At 34.7% G+C, this 21,981-nt stretch overlaps 2 protein-coding genes and 1 long non-coding RNA gene across 6 annotated transcripts in view; 2 read left to right on the top strand and 1 right to left on the bottom strand.

Annotated features, from left to right (window-relative positions):
* The window catches only part of fndc4a (fibronectin type III domain containing 4a), a 31,764-nt gene extending 30,470 nt beyond the window's left edge, over positions 1 to 1,294 (top strand). For both annotated transcript variants that reach the window (XM_079887856.1, XM_079887855.1), the window contains exon 6: positions 422 to 1,294. In XM_079887856.1, the coding sequence (XP_079743982.1) occupies positions 422 to 463 (42 nt within the window). In that variant the 3' untranslated portion in view covers positions 464 to 1,294. The remainder of the gene's footprint in view (positions 1 to 421) is intronic.
* A 319-nt stretch (positions 1,295 to 1,613) lies between these two features.
* The window catches only part of LOC307168180 (low density lipoprotein receptor adapter protein 1), a 36,074-nt gene continuing 15,706 nt past the window's right edge, over positions 1,614 to 21,981 (bottom strand). The window contains exons 2-10 of one of the 3 annotated variants that reach the window (XM_079887853.1): positions 21,352 to 21,494; positions 18,897 to 19,009; positions 10,740 to 10,854; positions 10,336 to 10,408; positions 10,177 to 10,257; positions 9,967 to 10,085; positions 8,893 to 8,927; positions 5,671 to 5,699; positions 1,614 to 4,575 (exon numbers count right to left, since the gene is read on the bottom strand). In XM_079887853.1, coding sequence (XP_079743979.1) covers positions 4,529 to 4,575; positions 5,671 to 5,699; positions 8,893 to 8,927; positions 9,967 to 10,085; positions 10,177 to 10,257; positions 10,336 to 10,408; positions 10,740 to 10,854; positions 18,897 to 19,009; positions 21,352 to 21,494 — 755 coding nt within the window. In that variant the 3' untranslated portion in view covers positions 1,614 to 4,528. Of the gene's footprint in view, positions 4,576 to 5,661; positions 5,700 to 8,892; positions 8,928 to 9,966; positions 10,086 to 10,176; positions 10,258 to 10,335; positions 10,409 to 10,739; positions 10,855 to 18,896; positions 19,010 to 21,351; positions 21,495 to 21,981 lie in introns of all 3 variants that reach the window. The other 2 variants (XM_079887854.1, XM_079887852.1) reach the window with 2 other exon arrangements.
* LOC307168182 lies at positions 10,802 to 21,459 on the top strand. The gene is made up of 3 exons (XR_013822904.1): positions 10,802 to 10,862; positions 13,734 to 13,827; positions 21,402 to 21,459. It is a non-coding gene; the product is annotated as an uncharacterized lncRNA (long non-coding RNA).

The following is a 21,981-nucleotide window of genomic DNA, read 5'->3' as shown; positions in this document are numbered from 1 at the left end:
GCACTTTCTCTGTGTTGGAAATTCAAAGTGATAAAACAAGAACTGATGCTTCACATTTCACCCGTTCCACTATGTGCCACCATTAGTCCTTATAACACATAAAAAAATCAGCCCTTTTAGACACGTGATAAAATCAATATCAGACCATGTGATGAAGTCACCCCCTGCGCCAAGACCCTAATGGCCTTCATTTCGACATATTGCACTACTACAGAGCAAAATGATGTTCATTCGTCTCTGTGTGCATTACATCTTAGTGCTCACAGCCATATATACGATAATCTCAAGCTGCAAATACATCCAGCGGCATTCTATCCATCCAGGAAGCCATCCTGTCCCAAACGATTGTAGGCGTTGATGAACGGGCCCCTCGGAGGAGAATCACTCTTCTTGTTTTTTTTTGTCCTCCTGTCTGTTGCAGTTCCACCAGTCTGTGCCATCTATCAACATCATTGAGGTGTGATGGGAGTTTCGTAGATGTCAGTTGCACCATCCCCCGTATCAGGATGACAGTTTATCGGCCCTTCCATCATAACACAGTCAAGAATCCTCATGGAGCAGCACATCAGCTACACCTCAGTATCGGCCCACCCATACGCACGTATATTAAAGCAATCCACTGGGACTGTAAATATCATATTGCGTATATGACTGGATGCCTATATTGTATGATGGATGGAGAATACCCCAGACTTTCCTGCAATATATCAGATTGAATCAGGGATTTTTCCCTCTTGTATAGAAAAGGAAGGAAAGTGTATTTTTGATATGGTGCTGTTGCAGTATGACAGGGTTTCTACTCTTTATTTGCTTGTGTTTGGTTTGTGCATGCATCTCTTTTGAGTCTGATAGGATGTGTACAGAAGCAGGTCATTAGATTAAGCTTGTGCTCTTCTTTTCATTAGTCTGTAAAACTGGTGGAATTGTGACTACGCTGCTTATTAGAGGGAACAGACTGACGCCAAATCTCTCTGCTTGTCATCTCTTCATCCTCCTAACCAGTTTTTTTGTATTCTAAATATGCATATTTGCCCAGTTTTTTGCCCACTACATACTAATCTTAAAAACCTGCCAGACTGAACAATGTACATAATTGCTAATCTCTCTGTGTTGTATACAAAACATGCTCAAAAAACCAATATCCTAACTGAATTATTGTTTGCTATTAAGAATATAATGCATGCATATTTTATGTTTTTTTATGCCCTTAATCTCATGTTTATTCTCTTAATTAGAGGATGTTGTTATCTTCTTTTTCTCCTTTTCAGTTTTAATAAAGATAATGAATGACTTGATGGAAGCTTGTTTTTTTTTCTTGCTTTCTTATTGACATATTAGCATTTTTGGAATTTGAGAGAAGTACTACGCAGAAACCCATATATTGTTTGTTTCAACAAAAACATGCTAATGAGATCTCATTTATTGGTGCATTCAACCACCAAGCACATTAAGAGTCATTAATAAAACATTAGGGAGTTAATCAATTGAACAATATTTTCTAAATAGAAACACCATTGTGTTGAACTACAGTATATAAACATATTATTTTGTCTAATGGCAATTTTTCCATTTACTAAAATCACAAGATATGACACTTTTGTGTTTTTGAACAAATATTTTATTATACATTATTAAATATCAACCAATTGTTTATGTATATATGCAAATTACCTCTTGAGCTCCATTATGGTTTCATGATGATTAAATAACAAAAATTAGTATGTGTACAAAGCCAAACATAGATTGCATAGATTTTCTTAAAGCACCAACTTTCTTACTTTACAAAATATTAATCAAATAAAACACATTATAAAGACAATAACACATTATAGAGACAATCTACACAATATTTTAGAAACTATTTCAGATATGGTTATATACATTTTTGTTGTTTCACTATGGTTGTTGCAATCGTTAAAGACATTGAAAGTGTCTCAAATTAGTGATTATTTGAAATGAATAAGCAGTCAAATCAGATCAAACATTAATTATTAAACCACTGACAGTTTCAATATGATTAACCAAAATAACTAGAACACCACTAACTGAACTAAGAACTTTAGTTACAGTATATACTGCTATCACAGCATATATTCTATCAAATTAAATGAAACTTATCCCACTTTTAGGAGGATAGAAAATGTAAAAAACAAAAATTCTGTAATGTCGAGAAGAAGTACTGCATGTTCAAAAATGCACAAAGGAGAAAAAAGCTGACAGAGCTACTGAGGCTCAAAGACGGAGCGTTAAATGATGAAGAAGAGATTTCTGTGTGCATTTTAATATCACTTAAAAAGGGCAGAATGGCAGTATATTACATGTAACACTAGAGACTGATGGAACTCATGGGGAAAATATTTTTTCATTTCTGAGAGCCAATGTGTAATATTCTTTACGTCAGAGCCTATAGAAATAAGATATACATTTCTGTCTTTCTATCCAGTTTCTATTTGACAGAATATGACATTTCTTTTTGCAAAATGAATGTGTGATGATTGTCTGCCCAAAGTTTAACCAAATCAGAGATGATTTTGACATAATTTGTGTGACATGACTTTGTCTGACTGGATTATAAAAAATAAAAATAAAAAAAGATTAATAAAAAAAAGAATAAACAGTCTGGTTCTTAAATTAAGAAGTTGCATGTATTTAAAACAATTAAAGTTAAAAATAAGTTTCACTGATGACAAGCATCTGTGAACATAAATAATGGTAATAATAATAAATCTAACACTTATGGTTGGAAGCCCATTGTGAGAGGCTTTTAGACTGCAATATTTTGGATCCTAAAAAAGAAAGAAATCTATGGAAGCTTGTTTCCGCCGCTGAATAATAAATAAATAATAATAATTGCGACTTTTTATCTCACAATTCTGACTTTTTTTCTCACAATTGCGATATATCAAGTCAGAATTGTGACTTTTTTTTCTCAGAATTGTGAGAAATAAAGTCGCAATTCTGAGAAATAAAGTCGCAATTGCGAGATATGAAGTCAGAATTGTGAGAAATAAAGTCGCAATTCTGAGAAATAAAGTCGCAATTGCGAGATATAAAGTCGCAATTGTGAGATATAAAGTCGCAATTCTGAGAAATAAAGTCGCAATTGCATGATATAAAGTCGCAATTGCGTGTTATAAAGTCAGAATTGTGAGATACAAACTATTCTGAGGTAAAAAAATAAAATTAAAAAAACCTTCTTTTTTTTCCTTAGAATTGGACTTTATATCTCACAATTGTGAGTTTATATCTCACAATTCTGAGAAAAGATGTCAATTATGTGTTATAAAGTCAGAATTGCGTGATATAAAGTCGCAATTGCGAGAAAAAAAGTCAGAATTCTGACTTTATAACACGCAATTCTGACTTTATAACACGCAATTGCGAGTTTATATCTCGCAATTCTGACTTTATAACACGCAATTGTGACTTTATTTCACGCAATTCTGACTTTATATCTCGCAATTCTGACTTTATATCTCACAATTCTGAGAAATAAAGTCAGAATTGCGAGATGTAAACTCGCAATTGTGAGATAAAAAGTCGCAATTATCTTTTAAAATGTTTTATTTTGTGACGGAAACAAGCTTCCATAGAAATCTGAAGTGTTTTGAGGCCTTATTAAAATATTTTAAAATTCCATGATCCACCCCAGACAGCAACATAGTGTTGGCCCAGATCCGGCCCACATCTGGTACACGTGGATTCCACACGGCCCGGATGTGGGCCGACATTATGTCGCTTTCTGGGAAAGAAAATAATTTCTGTAATGATTGCTTAAGCAAACGTCCCCTGACCCACAATCAGATCTGAAATTCAACAGTGCTTCAAAATGTTAGTCCCGAACAGCTCTACAGTACATAGTTATTTGTAAACGTTCACCTAGAGTGTATAACTGCACGTCTAAAGTCCGCTAACACATGCGGATCTAGCACTGTACATCCTGTAACACTTGTCTGAGAGCGTTTCAGTGGCTTTTGTTCAGTACAAAGCACTGGACTGAAATGAACCATGCAATCTGACTTTCAGATGAATGCCGTGGGAGTCTTGAAGAATGCTGGGCTGAAGGACAAACATCAGTTTTGTGGAATGTACATTTGGTCACCCTTTCAAGTAAATGTTATTGTACATTTAAATAACATAACCAAAGTATCTACAATATAGCACCAATGCGTTGAAAAGATTTACACTCTTTACATTATACAGATATAATATAACAACATGCGGTTTCATACATGTTGTATTGTCAAGTTCTTACCCTGAACTTACAGTGTTATAATGCAAGTACATTGGCATTCAAGAGTTATATAGCTGAATCATGCACGTCTGTGATGCTTTTTTGTGGTATCGTTTGCTGTTTTAAATGGCAGTGGTGTGAGTGAATCCATCGCTGAGGCATAAGTTGCACGTTGTGTGTTCGTGACACTTTCTGATAGGCTGGTGAGAGTGATTTGTGTGTGTGTGTGTGTGTGTGTGTGTGCTCAGTCTGAGTCCTCACTGCTGAAGGACAGGAGATGATCTTCCACCGGACTCACAGCTGCATCCTCAGACACGGTTCTGCTGCGGGACGTTGCCAGTCTGATTGAGGGAACAGGAAGGGTAATCTTTAATATTTTTTTTAATGTTTCTTTCTTGTTTTAATCTTTTTCTCTTTAAAAGTTTATTTCAAAGATAAAATGGATTTTATAAATTCAAACTAAATTCAAAATTACACTGAAAGATGTGAAAGGTGCACATGCAACAATGCTTTTATCAGGGTTCCCACAGTCATCGTAAACCTGGAAATGTCAGGGAATTTAACTTTTGATTTGCTTCTTTTTTTTTTTAAGTTATGCATGCTCTAAAACATTTAATCAGATACACTACTGTTCAAAAGTTTGGGGTCAGTAAGATTTTTTAAATGTTTTTTAAAGGAATCTCACCAGGCTCACCAAGGCTGCATTTATTTGATAAAAATACAGTAAAAACAGCAATATTGTGAAATATTTTCTATTTTAATATATTTTAAAATGTAATATAAGTATTCCTGTGATCAAAGCTGAATTTTCAGCATCATTACTCCAGTCTTCAGTGTCACATGATCCTTCAGAAATCAGTCAAATATGATGATTTGCTGCTCGAGAAACATTTTATATGATCAATGTTGAAAACAGTTCATATTTTGTGGAAACCCTGATACTTTTTTTTTTTCAGGATTCTTTAATGAATAAAAAGTTCAAAAGAACAGCATTTATTTGAAATATAAATCTTCTCTAACATTATAAATGACTGCAACTTTTTATACTTTTGATCAATTTAATGCATCCTTGCTGAATAAAAGTCTTCGTTTTATTAAAAACTTTTGAACGGTAGCGTAGATGATAATCTTCTGCAAGTAAGACATTGTGAGTGAAACAAGTTCTTTTCACTGAATCGTTCAGACCTGATTCATTAGCGAATCAGTCTGAATAAAAAAATAAAAAAAAAAGATTAATTACAAAAGGTCATGGGAATTCACTGGGAACCCTGTTGTAAGTTGTTGTGTTGAAGTGAAACAGAAATCTTGTCAAGCAGTGACCATAAAGGAAACTAAGTCTGAAGTGTAATGATATTAATTTCTCATTGAGGTTTAGTGATGGTTGATGAAAACCGAGGCATGTCATTACGCGGTACGGTTTCTCTCACCTCACTTACCTGCGTCCATCTCCTCCACCTCCATATTGCTGCATGGCAGGCGAGAGAGAGCATGACACATGCTGACAGTAAGCTATCATTAAACCATCACATCCTCCCAAGCATGCTACTGTTCAAACTTTGTGGGGATCTAGATCTATTATTTAAATTTTTTATAGTGTTTTTTATACACGCTCAGTTAAAGGAAAGAGCTGATTTGGATTCGCCTCGTCTGAATCACTTAGAAGAATCATGATCCTTTTTGGCCCATTACATTACTTATAATAATGGATTCTACTGGCAAGATGAGTGCTGTTTCTGTCCTGCTGTATGCCAGCAATGAAGTCATAGCAATGTATTGGCATCACAAGCAGTTATAACTTTATGGTGGCGGAGAATGTGGTGAGCAATCATTTAAAGACTTGTAACATGTATCATCATGTTAAAAATAAATGGATTCAACAAGTTACACAACCTTATTAGAAAGCACATCCCTATGCACAAGAATGCTTGTATTTTTTATAGATCAATATCCTTATGATAGTATGCAACCTGCTGGGTGTTATGTAAAATATCATGTAAATATATATTATTTTTAGACAGTATATTAAATACACAATATTTAATGTGAACATCTGTTCATTAAGTCTTCTGCTTGCTCCATCCAGATGTATACACTTTATTTTTTTTTTACCTTATTTAATTGTTCTAGATGTTTATTACTGTCACATATTCTCGGTTTCTGTTCAAGGACTTTTATATTCTTATTTTTATTTACTTTTTATATACTGAAAGCATTTTCAGTTCCCTGTGTTTACTCTGTTGTATTTGGGGCAGTTTACACGACACCGTTTTCAGCTAAAAACGGAAAACTTGTTATGTGTTTTGGCTGTTCATTTACATGTCAACGGTGTTTTGGGGCCCTGGAAACTCAAACTTGTGAAATTGGGTTTCAAATTGCTAGTTTTTGAAAACGCTACCGTTGTTGTCTCTGTGAAAACAACAAAAACGCGAATTTGTGAACACGGTTATGTGCATTACATGCTAGGCGGGTAGTGTTTCATTACAAAGTGACATCGCCAACTACTGGCCTGACAGTATAACACAGCCGTTTTAGTGGTTTGCGTGGATTCTTGTGAACAGGAATCATTTTGACAACGTTGTTGTCTGTATGTGAAAAAGCAAAGGAAAAACTTCTCTGTTTTTAGTGCATTGTTGTTGATTAATTAAGTTCACCTGTGTCTTGTTTGGTTCCTCAGTCAGCCTTGTGTGCATATATAGGCTAAGGCCAGTCCAAAATGGTCATGCCCTTCACTTGCTAACTTCCTCCATCTTGTTCACTCGGATGTACGTCATTGCTTACATTGCATGAGTGCCCACTACTGGCAGAAACTGCAATAGGCTGAATTGAAACATCCTAAGCCCTTGATCACTTGGAATCAGCTATGAAGTTGATGATTATTTAAATTAGTTTTTCCCTTTAAGAATTTGTTTAATGCAGCATCCAAATGTATATAGGTGTGTTTGGGTTGTTTAAAAAAAATATATATATAATTAATATATCATAGAGTTGTTTGTTGTGGTGGTGATTAGACGAGATCTGTGGTGACGTCACAATCGTCACATTGTGGGACATATAGGTGCCTGAAGTGTACATAGGAAGTAGACTCGCTCCCTCGGTCAAAATCGAGGGAGCGAGGGTCTGTCCATATAAACTTCACGAAGTGGAACGCACTTCAAAATGGTGGCAGGGAAGTTCGCAAGTGCGTGTCTAAAAGTGGACTGGAACGCAGCCATAGCCCTCAGTTTCAGTTGTGTTTTGTCTATTCTGGTTGCGTTAATGTGTGGTTTCTGTTTCTCCGGCGGTTCCCTGTTATCCTGAGTATTTTGATTATTTTATTCAAGTTCTACTGCTGCAACTATAGATCCACACCTTCACAGAACAGATTCTTTATTTGTTTTTGTGTTCCCCAAACCCCACCTGCTGTACCATTGACTATCTGCTAATCTGGATAATAAGAAAAAAATTCATCGTTTTGGTACATCTGTTTATAAATCTACCAGCTTTAACTGTACACAGAAATGCTTGAATGAAGTCGTTATGAACTCTTTACATTCAATCTGCTGCTAAACGTGAATAACTATTTCCATAACATTTCCAGGGCTCTGTTTGACTTTATATTAATAACCGTGTATGGAGAGACACTCAGAATAAAATGATTCACCATGTCTGTTAATCGGAACCAGAGCTGCGATGGCTAATGTGTTTCAGTGCTCCTACTGTGTGCCGAATCTCACACCATCTCCACTTTATGAGACATAATGTCACACTTGAGGGAGTGCGAACACATTAGCTGATTATATGAGACAGAATATTTTACAAATAGTTCCACATCAGCATACAGATGGCCTTGAAGCTACAACACATGGACAACTGCTACAAAACTCACAATTTTATTTCAAGTGGGCAGCAAATCAACAAAGATAACAAACAAAGAAATATTTACTGAATTTGAGTGTATCTCAGGGGAAATTATCTCTTTTCAGACATTTGCTAAGCTGCACTGCAGTCAAAAATGCTGCAATATACACCGTTCAAATGTTTGGGGTCAGTAAGATTTTTCAATAAACTTGTATTCAGCAATGATTCATTAAATTGGTCAAAATTGACCGTAAAGACATTTGTATTGGTACAAAAGATTTATTTTTCAACTAAATACTGCTCTTTTTAACTCTCTAAGAATCACAGATTCCACAAAAATATTAAGCAGCACAACTTTTTTCAACATTAAAAATAATCAGAAATGTTTCTTGAGCATCAAATCAGCATATTGTAATTATTTCTGAAGGATCATGTGACACTGAAGACTGGAGTAATGATGCTGAAAATTCAGCTTTGCCATCACATTTGAAAGTATATTAAACTACAAAAAGTTTTAAATTGTAACAATATGTTACAATATTACTGTTTTTACTGTATTTCTGGTCAAATAAACGTCTTTCAAAAACATTCAAATAATCTCACAGACACCAAACTTTTGAACGGTAGTGTTTTTTTTTATATACCAAAGTCAGTTCTTTTCTTTTTGTGAATATGTATAAGAGTATTTTAAAGGGTAAGTTATTATCAATAAGCATTCAATCTCCAATAAACACCTGAATTAACAATCTCTGATTTCACAGACAGTTTTCTGTGAGGCTTACTATGTGTGATTAAAAGTGAGAAGAAGGGAAGAAACTTACCTTGAAAACGCATCATCGAGGCCATCTTCCGCATCCTGAGAATGAGAGAACATGCCCATGTGAGCAAACACACAGATCACATCTATATCATACCTGCAGAACCAGAGAGTAACTTGAACAACATCAGCACCAGCAAGCTCTAAAGAGTAACTCTAATGTCTCTTCTGTGACAGTCATTATCTGAGACCAGCAGACTTTAAGATTCTAATTGGGTTTCAGAACCTCATGAACAGTGGATGGAATGCAATCAAAGCTGAAAAAAAGTAATCAACAAAAGGCAGGTTGAACATGGTGTGCAGACAGAGAGCTTAACGGATCCAATAAGGGTAGCTCTCCGCCTAGTGGTCATACGTTTAATCAATAAATACGGCATTAAAGCAGAGAATGCCACTTAGTGGTGACTATGTGCTTTATCAACAGGACCGGCCATGCTGACTGACAATATAATGGCAATTAGCCAGTGGCAATAGTAATTACCTTTTTTTGTCATGGTGTCAAAACAACTGACCTTCATTTTGGAGCGGATACTCTGCATAATAGTGGCACTCTTTCAGAAAATTAATTAAAGTGAGGATTCAGATGACCAGGCAGGCCAAAAGACAAACTAGATTTAATGTTATCAGAAAGGATTGCCTGGCATTTCAGCCATATTTAATCAAATAATATGGAAACGATTCAAAATAAACTCCTGGAAAAGCAGTACTATCCTCTGAAGGGATATTTATTGTATGTGAAATTAGTTAAGCTCTGAATGAAACACTAACACTCTGAATATAGAGATTCGTTTCATTTGCTGAACCCAAACAATTGCCCAAATATACATTACCATTTAAAAGTTTGGGCTCAGCATTTTAGAATGATTCAAATCAGCATATTAGAACGATTTCTGAAGAATCATGTGACCCTGAAGACTGGAGTAATGATGCTGAAAATTCATTTAAATTCATTACATTTAAAAATATAGAGACTTCTTTCAAAAGCATTAAAACGTCCTACAGACCCCCAAAACTTTTGAACGGTAGTGGTTGACAAAAAAAAAAAAAAAAAAAAAAAAAAAGGTGAATGACATCATACCCAGGAGTCATGTTTGATTGGCCGTCTCCTGGTGTTGCTGCGTGGAGATGGTGAAAGGAAGGAAGGGAAGAAGGGCTTCCTCAGTTTGTGCTCCATCAGAGCCCGAGTCTTCTCCTCCTCTGACACAAGGAATGAACGAAAATAAATGGTATTTAACACAATTAAGACAAAACATCAAGCAAACCACTGTGTTTAAACCAATAAATGTACCTGAAACACGGTTTGGTTCAGATTCAGGCTGAGATTCAGGGTCTGAACAGGAGTAGCATGTGCGAACTTTCTTGCTTTTGTCTGCAATGGAAAAATGAAGACAGGGATATTTGTTTTCCATGTATAGCCTATATAAACAAACGTGGCAAAAACCCTCACCTTCCTGTGCGATTTCCCACATATCTAGAGCTACTTTAAAAGCTTGCGCAACTGTCAGAGTCACAGCCTGAGCCTGTGGAAAACACATGAACGCACAAAATCAGAGGGTTTCTGAAGGCTGTCCACTAGATGGCGCTAGATACCTTCCATGGATACGGGTCAAGAGAAAAGGCTGTGGCTCACACAATAACTTGTTTGTCAATTACAATCACATAAAAACTGTAGCGAAAAAATAGGTAATGATTAATAAGGAAAAATAACATGGTGAAGAAGGATTGCAATACTATCAAAATGGAAAAGTTTTAACAAACAATGTGCGTATGCGTGGGAATTAGGCCTATATGTTTTGCCATCTGTTACTGTGCTTCCAAATATGTTCATGATGTGCATCTGAACACACTTACTATTTTCTTTTTTTGGCAGAGGAAGGCATGGCACTCCAGAGTTTCATTGAACTGGCTTTGGGAGACGTAGGCAAATACCTTATCCTGAGTTTTGTCTGTTGTGCAGTAAGATATTCTGCAGAGGTGAGAAATAAAAGCTTTTCACTGTGGACTGTATTTGTTCATAAAGACTCATATAATTAAATAACATTTCCAGGAATGAATAATCTACTGGCAGAGACTTGGTTATGACTCATTTTGTTTAATCTTTCAATAACGTCAATGGAAGTGTGTGAAAATCATCAGCTTTATTTTACAGAGACAATGCAACAAACTGTTTGTAGTTTCAGTGATAATGACACTCTTCTTTAATTTATTGAGTCATTTCTAACTTTTAACTGCAGTAAAAATTGCATCGGCCAATTAAAGTATAAACAGATTTGTATTTTTAAAAAGTAACATGGGTTTGTAATCTCTCAGATCCCTAAGAAAACTCATGAAAAACCTATTCAGAGCCAAAACAGAAGTGAGATGGTAAAGTATATGGTTGAACTGTAATAAGACATATTTCTGCATTTAAAGGAATAGTGCACCCAAAAAATGAATAAATTTCTGTGGAACACAAAAGAAGATATTTTGAAGAATATTTACACTGCTCTCTTCCATACAATGAAGTATTCCTGTAGCCTAAACAGTAGAGCATGGATTCAGCTTCAACATTCTGTACTTTATGTTCCACAGAAAAAAGAACCTTAAAGGACATTTTCATTTACTTTCTTCTTTTTTGTCATTTTAGGAAAAGGACCTGAATTTAGAGCACCAAACCAAAAGAGCTCGAGTGAAATAATGAGATGCATTAGGGAAGACAGAGCTCTGATCTCACTTCATCTACAATTGTTAGTGCACTACTTCTGATGCACGACCTAAATAGAAATGCCCAAGACTCTCTATTCCCTTTCTCCCTCCCCTTTCTCTCTCTGAACATGGGGGGGTGTGGTGAATTATCATTTATTCCAGTCTGTGGTGCATTGCACAACTTCATTATTGAAGAGCGTGACACTGAGAGGGAAGGAAATGGTAAATGTTTGTTTGTTGCTCCTTTTGAACTGAATTAAAGGAGGAGGAAATTTGATCATAAACAACCTCAACTATGCTGAAATGAACCTTTCAATCTTTGCTTTTGCGGTACTCAAATAGAACATCTTTGAAAGTACCGTAGCTCAATGCATGAAATTGAATGCATTACAAAACAAACACGTTTTATACAACAGTAAGTTTCAGTCCTCGAATTTGTTTGGCTGAGCGGCATTATAGATGATATAGTGTGTATACAGTTCAACAACAGTGTTTGTATCACTCCACTTGTCTGTGAGTTCTACAGGTAGGGATTTTTCATTTACTCTTCTGCATTGTTATGCAAGTATGTGGTGACAAGTGACGTCTTTATTAGTGAGTCACTGAATCATTCACTCAACCGATTGAATCAAAATCACTTTGAATTATAACACCACTGCTGTGTGCCGCTGGAATATGCGCAATTTAGCAACATTTGATTTGCTGTGGAACTATTTTCTTTGTTTTTTTGGGGTTGGCGGAGCTAAAAACAAAGTAAATGTCTAAAATGAAAGGTACTCAATATTAACTTTTTGTTTACTGAGCAATTTTATTTATTTTTATTGTCAATGTGTTCTCAGACCTATCTGTTCTCAGATCCTACTGTACTGTAAATAAATGGGAAAACGCAACACAAAGAAACTGAATCCAGGCCAAGTGAAAAGCAGAGATAAAGTAAAATGAGTTTGGCCTTAACATGAATGCTTTCTGCTTTAGGCAAGGAAGAGACACACGCTTGTTAAATTTCAACAAATACATATAGAGCCTCAGTCAGGCCATGTACATTGTAAATATAATAATAATAATAGGAGCCTTCACATAAGCAACTCAAGGGTAACAAACATGACCTTGTGGCCCTGACTAGCATAAGAGCCTATTATAGCCTTGGCAGTGTTTGCATTGGCAGTGGCACAGATTGCTCCCTCAGTGATGCCCTACTGGCTCCCTTCTCTTGCCGAACACATTACAGTGGAATATGACATTCCCCCAGAATGGGGGGAGCCAAAGTGGGGTTTAATCTTTTCATGAACAGTTAATGCGGGACCGTAGTGAATCTCATTACACAAATCACTGTGCAAGATTTGTGGCTTTGGAAAATAAAGTATTGCACACAGATGTTTTCTTTTCAAGAGACAAGCTGTCAGTAGTGGCAGTAGTGAAAGTGATATTTATTTGCATAAAAAGGCCCATAAAAATCCTAAATTGCAGTGAGCATTGACGGAAATGAAAAAAAAAAGAAAAAAAAAGAAATAAAGACCCAGAATGCCCTTCAAATCTTTACAATGTCTGATGTAATAAAGCTGACAGCTCCTACTGAGCCCAGACAAACAACATCATCTCCTATTTTTCACTAAAAATAGAACGGCTGTGTTTTTTCATCATTATTTGTATATTCAGCTGTGGAGGGGGAGGGGGGTGGATCAAAGGAGGGAATAAAGATGAGGAAAAGTGTTCATATCATCAGCACTATGTTTCCTTCTTTTGAAACCCCCACCACTTCATTCAAGATGCTCTCGTTTATTTTGCTGTCAGTGAAAAGGCAGAGAATACCCATGATTCTCTGCTTCACCCTCCAAACGGTTGTCCAAGACCCCCTCAGGGTCTGGGTTGAAATAGCATTTATTATAGCATCCCGACTGAACTGTGATTTTACGGTCCCCTGGTACTTGTGTTTATTCTCCAGCCTCCTTTGAAAGTCAAACTGAGGCTGTATGATCAAAGTCTACACTGATTACATTCTGCTGTATAAGACCCATCGCTCCAGGGTCTACTCTCGATTTTGAGGTGTGCTTTACCTGGATCAGGCTAATAATACAGAGATAAGAAAATAAGATGAAACTCTGTGCGGTGGAGAGCAGTTTGTCCTCTACGTGAGCTCACAGAATTCCTTGTCTTACACAGGAATCCATATGCCATCACACTAAATAGCCAGAAGCCCACAGAGCATCTCTGAAGGGAGCGGCGCAGGACAGTGCCACGGATGGAGGAGTTCCAGGTACAAGGACAGAGTGTTTTGTGTCAGACCTGATGCTCTGCTGCTAAAAAAAATTAATTAGTAATTTGGTTTTCAATACCATTAACCATTAAATATATATATATATATATATATATATATATATATATATATATATATATATATATATACTTAAAACTAAATACATTTATGTTAAGACTATTCAGTATAATTTGGAAAATATATTTTGTAAGTGTAAACCTAAAATAAATATTGTTTAGAACAAAAGACAAAGATAATATAAAACAAAACATCAAGAGATTAATTCAAATCATATACGATTTTGCTTTTCAAATAAATGTATTTTGCTTTAATTACCCTTTTAATTTTACATAAGGATATTCAGTATCTTGAATTAAGTAACCCTCTGGAATCATTCTCATGTTGTAGTGTAAGCTTCAATAAATAGTTCTTAGAACAAGCAGAAACTAAATAAGAAATATTTAGCTTATCAAATAAATGTATTTTACTTTAATTTCATTTTAATTTTACATTCATTTGTTTTAAAGACTAGAGAGAATGTACAGTATCTTGAATTTAAGGGATAGTTCACTGAAAAATGAAAATTCTGTCATAATTTACTCACCTTCAAGTTATTCCAAACCTGTATGAATTTCTTTCTTCAGCTGAATACAAAAGAAGATATATTGAAGAATGAGTTGATGGACCCCATTGACTTCCGTAGTATTTTTTTCCATATTATGGAAGTCAATGTTTGTGTTTGGCCACTGACATTCTTCAAAATATCTTCTTTTGTGTTCAGCTGAAGAAAGAAATTCATACTTAAGGGTGAGTAAATGATGACAGAATTTTCATTTTTCGTTATTATTCTTATTTTAATGTTGGTTTGTCCTGTTTTAAGTGTAAACATCAATAAATAATGCTTAGAAAATAATATAAAATTTTAAAAACATGTATGCAATTTTGCATCTAAAAAATAAATTTAGGCCGATTTACTTAGCATTTTAATGTTACTGGAATACAAGAAAAAAGTGATAATAAAAATGGTAGAAGAGACAGGGACAGAGAGTGCGTGGTTTATGTACTGTATGAGAGAAAATGTGAAAGAGAGAAAGGAGGGATAGAGAAAAGAATAAAACAGTGTGGGATAAGTTTTTTTTTTTTTTTATGGGAGAGGATTAAAGAGATGCGTGATTCCCGTGACTGTGTCTCTGCTGTAGCTGATAAGGGGGATCAGCATGGGGCTGCACTCTAAAGCACCCCTCATGCCCACTGAACAAATCACCTCCCTCTAACAGAGGGCTAATACTCTCTAAAATGTATGAATACCATACAAGCATATCACCTCTTGCATCAATATTTGTTTGACACACTCAAATGTTAATGATTCACTTTTTAGTGATCTCACTGCAGTGTTCATGTTGTTCTACAGACCTTGACTGACTAAAAATCTTTAAACAACTGATTTGGAGGGAGTGAAGTTTGCAATAATTGACTCAATGGTTTTTAAAAACAAGAAATGCTTTGTCAGCTTCATGTGGTTTGAATCAGCAAAAATATTATTTAAAACGTCATAAATACAATGCAAAAACAAAAAACAAACAAAAAAAAAACAATATAATTGTTAAAAAATGTATACAGATTTTATAAATAATCCATAAATCATACAGTAAATCATGTTTAAGGTTCGATCAGTACACTGTTTAAAAGTTTGGGGTCAGCAAGATTTTTTCAATATTTTTATTTAGCAATTAAATTGATCAAAGTGACAAAAACATTGCTACATTCGTAGAAAAATGTATATTTCAAATAAATACTGTTCTTTTGAACTTACTATTCATCAAAAAATCCTGAAAAAAGTATAATATTTCCAATTCCATTTAATAATGATGTTTCTTGAGCATCAAATCAACATATTAGAATGATTTCTGAAGGATCATGTGACTAAAGACTGGATTAATGATGCTGAAAATTCTGCTTTGTCATCACAGGAATAAATTACATTTTTAAATATATTGCAATAGAAAATTTATTTTGAATTGTAATAATATTTCACTATATTACTGTTTTTACTGTATTTCTGAGCAAATAAATGGGTAAAACTTTACAATCAGCTCAAATTTGTTAACATTTGTTCATGCATTAAATAGCATATATTCTTATAGCATGTATTAAAAATAGTTAAAATTATTATAATGTTGAGATTAACATGAACAAAAATTAAAAAATGCTGTAAAAGTATTGTTCATTGTTATTTCATGTTAACTAATGTAGTTAACGAATGTTAACAAATGAAAGCTTCACTCTAAAAAATGATGTGTTGGATTTACTTAAAATATATATGCACCATTTTTGCATCATACTTTTTAAGTAATCCTAACTTGTAATAATTTTACTTAAAGTTAATAAGAAAACCTTTGTTATATGTACTTAAATATTTGAGTTCATGCAACATTCTTTACTTAAAAATATAAATACGTATAACAAAGGTTTTCTTGTTAATTTTAAGTAAAATTATTCCAAGTTGGGATTACTTAAAAAGTGTGATGCAAAAATGGTGCATATACATTTTAAGTAAATCCAACACATATACATTTTAAGTAAATCCAACACAGTGCAGGCCATGTGAGATCAAAATAAATCTTAGTTGTGTTAACTTAACATTTAAGCTCATTTATAAATAAAAATAAGACAATTAAATGAATTAACATTTTTACTTAACATTTTTAACTTATTTTAGATCTTCAGCTATTGGTCTGCTTACTGCACTGCTTTCAATGTCTTAAAATAAATAAAACATGCAAATCACACACAAAGCATTTCACTTTATTTTTTTGCCACAGGCTGCAAAGCCTGAAACCACACATCATGAAATATACAACAACATATGGCAAATTGACAAATGGAAGTTCACTTACAACAGGTCACTTTTTCACCCTTTGCAACACTTAAAAAGATTTTCTGTTGAGCCACCTTTCATGATGATCCTCAATGTGAGCTGTTCCAGTTCCTCTTCGTTCCCATGAGTATCCTTAAAAACAAAACAAAAAAAACAGCAAATCTGCATTTACTTGCAACATCACCTGCTATTGTTCAGATTGTCGCGAAAAATACATTGCATTGAAAATACATTGTATTGAATCACAAAATTAGAAAGAAATGTATAGAATTTCTATAACGTAAGTATAATGCATACTTGCTGAATAAAAGTATTCATTTTGTTTCTTTTAAAAAAAAAAAAAAAAAATTGAACTGACCCTAAACTTTTAAATTGCATCTTAAAATATATTCAAATAGAAAACAGTTAATTTAAATTGTAAAAGAAATTCACAATATTACAGTTTTTGCTGTATTTTGGATCAAATAAATTAAGCCTTGCGAACAGATGGAACTTCTTTTATAAACATTAAAAAAATCTTACTGGTTGTGTGTGTGTGTGTGTGTGTGTGTGTGTGTGTGTGTGTATATCTATATAATTATTATTTTGTCTGTTGATCAAAAATCTATCTAAAAATAAAAAAATAATAATTAAATGTTACAAATTAGTCCATTATTAAATGCCTATAAATATAAAAAATTAGTCTATTCAATAATATTGATTACTATATATATATATATATATATATATATATATATATATATATATATATATATATATATATATATATATATATATATATATAATAAATAACTATAAGTTAATTAATGAAGACTTTTTGTCCAGAGGTTTGGATCGAATCTCATTGAAAACATTTTAACAGTAACTACTGGAATAGCAATGTAATAGATCTACAATCTTTATTTGCATTTACTTATTTTGATAATAATTTCGAAGGTTTAATAGACAGTCGTCGTTGTCATTTAGGAATAATATTGTGCTTGAATCAAGATCGCCATTTTTTAATGATAAATAGTGCACACATATGGAGCTGTAGCCAATGTGTTTTCGAATTTAATATTTATACAGTACGTTAACGTTACCAAAAGTAACCCGCGCAAGGCCACAGGCCGCCCCCATTTCCCGCGATCCATAGAGAATATGGGAATATGTAAACATGCAAAGAACAATTTATATGCATATAATAAATGACAACTACATTTACTTAAAAAATACTGAAGTATAAGCTACGTGACAACTCGTTAATGTAAAGTACGAATTTCTCCGTGCGGGAGAGCAAGCCTCCCAATAACGCCGTCTGAATAGTCATCTTAATGCAATCTTAATGCATACGTGCCAATGCGATGCATGGTCATATCCCACGAAATAAACAATAAATACTCTGACTACTATAAACACTTATCCCTACATTCGATGGAAGCTCACTCGCTTAATAATTCAAATAAAATATAGCCTATAGCCTATGTTTTTGAATACTCGCACACAGTCACTCATTTCATAGGCTACATCAACTAATATGTCTACAAACGTTTTCATAAGTATTCGTAAGTAACACGTTTCTTGTTGAAAATTCATAGCAATTCTGAAATTCAGTTTAAAAGTTAATTTCTTGACCAAAAATGCAATAATCTAGTGTAGCCTACCTTAAGTGAAAAAAGTTAAGCTTACCTCTTTTCAGTGTCTTCATCACGTTGCGTTTCAGAAAATCTTCACCCACTAACACAATAAACAATAAACAAGTGTTTAGCCTATTAATGTTAAAACGTCAAAATCTAATATTTTACTAAGTTTATAGAAAGTTAAGCTTACCTTTTCACCATCCTCATGTGCTTCACAAAATGGCTCCAATTTTTTGGCTGGAAAGGCATCACGGGAAATTGCATATCACGTGGCTCGTATAGTTACTTAAAATGTTATGCTAGATTTACTTAATTTTGACGCAATTGTTATAGTAGTTGATTTGACTTGTGTTTTTTCATTTTATTTATGCATACATTTAAGTTCACCTGGTAACTTATATTTTTGTGTTACACACACTATATATGTTAAGTAGAGGTTGAAAAGTTATGAATACTACGTTTTTTGTGTTTAATCTAATTACTTTTATAAGTAATGGTTGTTCAGCCAACGAAGCGTTTTTTAGAGTGTTATTGTAAATCGTTTTTTCCTTGTTTTTGGTGTGGTTTTATACCTGTAAATGGAAACGTCCTCAATGAGGTCATTGGTCTCTGTGTCTGACATGATGATTCCCTTGGGAGAGACAGTGAGGGTCACTTTCCGAAACTTCTTTGCACTGGCCCGAGCCTGCATGTGGTTGACAAGGATAAACAATTTGTGTGAACCCTGGCAAACATCTTTGTCATAGTCAACATTGAAATGTCACTCATAACTCACTGACCATGAACAATAACCAGAAAAGGTCAGCGAAATCTGTGTGGACTATTAAATCCAACTCCATGGGTACAAGAGCTGAAAAGAGATGACGCTTAATATATAAAATTCATCTTCTGCCTTGTTTAAGTGGTGTTGCTGTGACCCCCGCATATGAACACACTGGTACATCAATGCAGTGTGCTGGCAGTAAGGAAAGAGGCCCACACATAGAGAGAGAGAGAGAGAGAGAGAGAGAGAGAGAGAGAGAGAGAGAGAGAGAGAGAGAGAGAGAGAGAGAGAGAGAGAGAGAGAGAGAGAGAGAGAGACTCGTCAAGGACAAAGGGAAATCAGGCAAAGCATATCTGGAGGGTATTTCTCCCTTCCCAGGAGACAGTAAATACTGATTTAAAACACAAATGAAACTCCTCTCAAAGATTCAGTCTTGACAATTAGTTTGTAGAGAAAGTTGTCTCGTTATGATTTGATTGTGCTGTCAAAGGAAGAAAAATCTCTTTTTCATTTGCTTTCTAAAGAACAAGGAACTATATTGTGTATTTTAATAGGAAACAGACTGTACTGAAAGGCTGACTCTTTTGTTCAGTACAAAAATTTATCACCAAAAAGTAACTTGTATAAAGGTCTTTGTGAGGCCCTAAACCAGGGATGTCAAATCCTGCTCCTGGAGGGCCAGGCGCGTTTCCATTACAGATTTGCGCAAAATTTTTGCGTTTTTTTCTAAATGTCGACAAAAAACTATTGCGAAATGACAGCGTTTCCATTGACCGATGTTATGCGCCCATTTTTTCCTCTCGCGATAAGTAAAGTCATTCCAAAAACCATGGCAACCGACGTTGGTAGGTTTGTGTACTATATCCCAGCCACTGCACTAGCCATTATTATTAATCGAAGGAGATGCATGTGTGTTTTCCAAGCATTAATGGTAAGGAACGACCCTTATTATACTTGAGAGCGGCACATATGAGGTGTTTCTGAGTGTTTCTCCCTCATATCTGCTTCGAGAATGCTTGTGGCATTTATTAGAGGTTTAGAATCCATTATTCCTGTAATTATTTTGTCTTATATGAATTTAATAAAGAACTCTGTCTCGTATTCTGTCCAAACACACCGCGTCGTCTACGTCAGGTGACTGTAAATGCGCAAAAACTGTTTCCATTGCAGTTTTGCGAAATATTTCTTTTTCGAATTGCCTGAAAAACCACCTCATGTGAGCGTAAAAACGTTTTTGCGATAAATGTGAGTTTTTGCGAAAATTACGTGTTTCCATTAAGCGTATTTTCAATTCGCAATTTCAATTCGCGCAATTTGAAGGGTATAAGAAATTATGGTCTGTTCCCAACAACTTCCACTCCAATATATATATAGGCTATATATCAAAATGTTCCTTCACTTAAAAGAGCTTAATTATCATATAGAGACAATTACATCCAATCTCAGTAATATGTAAATAGTATCACAGAGGGCAACCAACAACCATCTTGATTACAGGGACTTCAAATAGCTTGTCACCTTAAACATTTGACCGTTCTGTTTTAACAGAAGATCAAAGATGTGATCACTTCAGATAGATTTTATCGCCTAAATCTTTTGCTGTTCTGATTTCATTTACATTTAAAACAGAGCTTCATTTACATGTTGAAGGGAAAGACGATGTGCTTAATTTACATGTAGAGGGGGAAGACAAACGAAATAGAGGATAAATGTTTGACCTGAGAGGATGAGATTCATTCTGTTTGACTCCACACGTCCACATAATTTTTTCTTACAAGGGTAATGGAAACGCGGCTACTGAGTTTAGCTCCAGCCCCAATTAAACACACCTGAACCAGATAATCAAGGTCTTTCTAGGCATTCTAGAAACTTCCAGGTAGGTGTGTTGAGGCAGGCTAGAGCTAAACTCTGCAGGACAGTGGCCCTCCAGGACTGAGTTTGGACACCCCTGCCCTAAACTATTGATCACAAAAGCTTTTGGTTTCTGTTTTGATCTGTTAATCAGTTTGATACTAATGAGAAGCATCAATCAATTCTTTACAAAGTTCTTCTTGCGTCTTCAAGTAGCTCATTATTATTAATATATAATAATAATAATACTTATCATACATTATTATTATTATGTGACAACATATACATTTTATACCACTACAAATTGCCATTGGCATAAAAACGATTTGAGTAAGATTTTGTGCCGACTTGACTCATGATCATTCCTCACTATCCTCAAGTCCCTTGACCCGCTTTTTCCTCTGATGACTGACCGTGGTTACAATCCTCCTGATGGCAGCCGCTGCCATGTCTTCTCCTTTAGGTTGGCCGACCAGAGTCATGCCGAGATACTTCACATTGAACACCATCCCTTCCAGGAGTGTTTCCTTGGTGTCCGTCCAGTTCTCTGGGAGCTCTAAAACACAAAATAAAACATTTTCCTTTATGAGTGAACTACCCCTTTAAGAAACAAACTAAATGTTCAAGGTTTCAAATATCAAAGGCTCAAAACAAACTGCCTGAAATGTGAATGTGGATTTATTGATTAACACCGCAGGATATCACAGGAAAGATGCCTTTAAGCCTTTATGGAATAATTACTTTTTTGATGCAATAAATAATCCATTCGCTAAATATGTTTTTCATATAAAAATACGTCCATTGAACATAGATGGTAGGTTTCACACCTTTCCATTAGGAGAAGTGGGGCTCATTCCCATGTAAGGAGAACTGTGCCACACACTGAGCTTTAAATAGCTTTCCGGTCCCATTTGAATCCAATACAAAGCCCTGCGGAGTGTAGAGCTGGATCGAAAGATATGCAGAATGAACCTGGACATCCACTGCCCTGCTAGTGCAATTCTGAAGCAAAAATCTATATAAAGCAAGCACTGAAGTGATGG

Source organism: Squalius cephalus (assembly GCF_949319135.1).
Source record: "Squalius cephalus genome assembly, chromosome: 12".
In the NCBI taxonomy this organism is placed as follows: Eukaryota; Metazoa; Chordata; class Actinopteri; order Cypriniformes; family Leuciscidae; genus Squalius; species Squalius cephalus.
The sequence above is the reverse complement of the archived record's forward strand: the minus strand, read 5'-3'. Positions and strand labels throughout refer to the sequence as shown.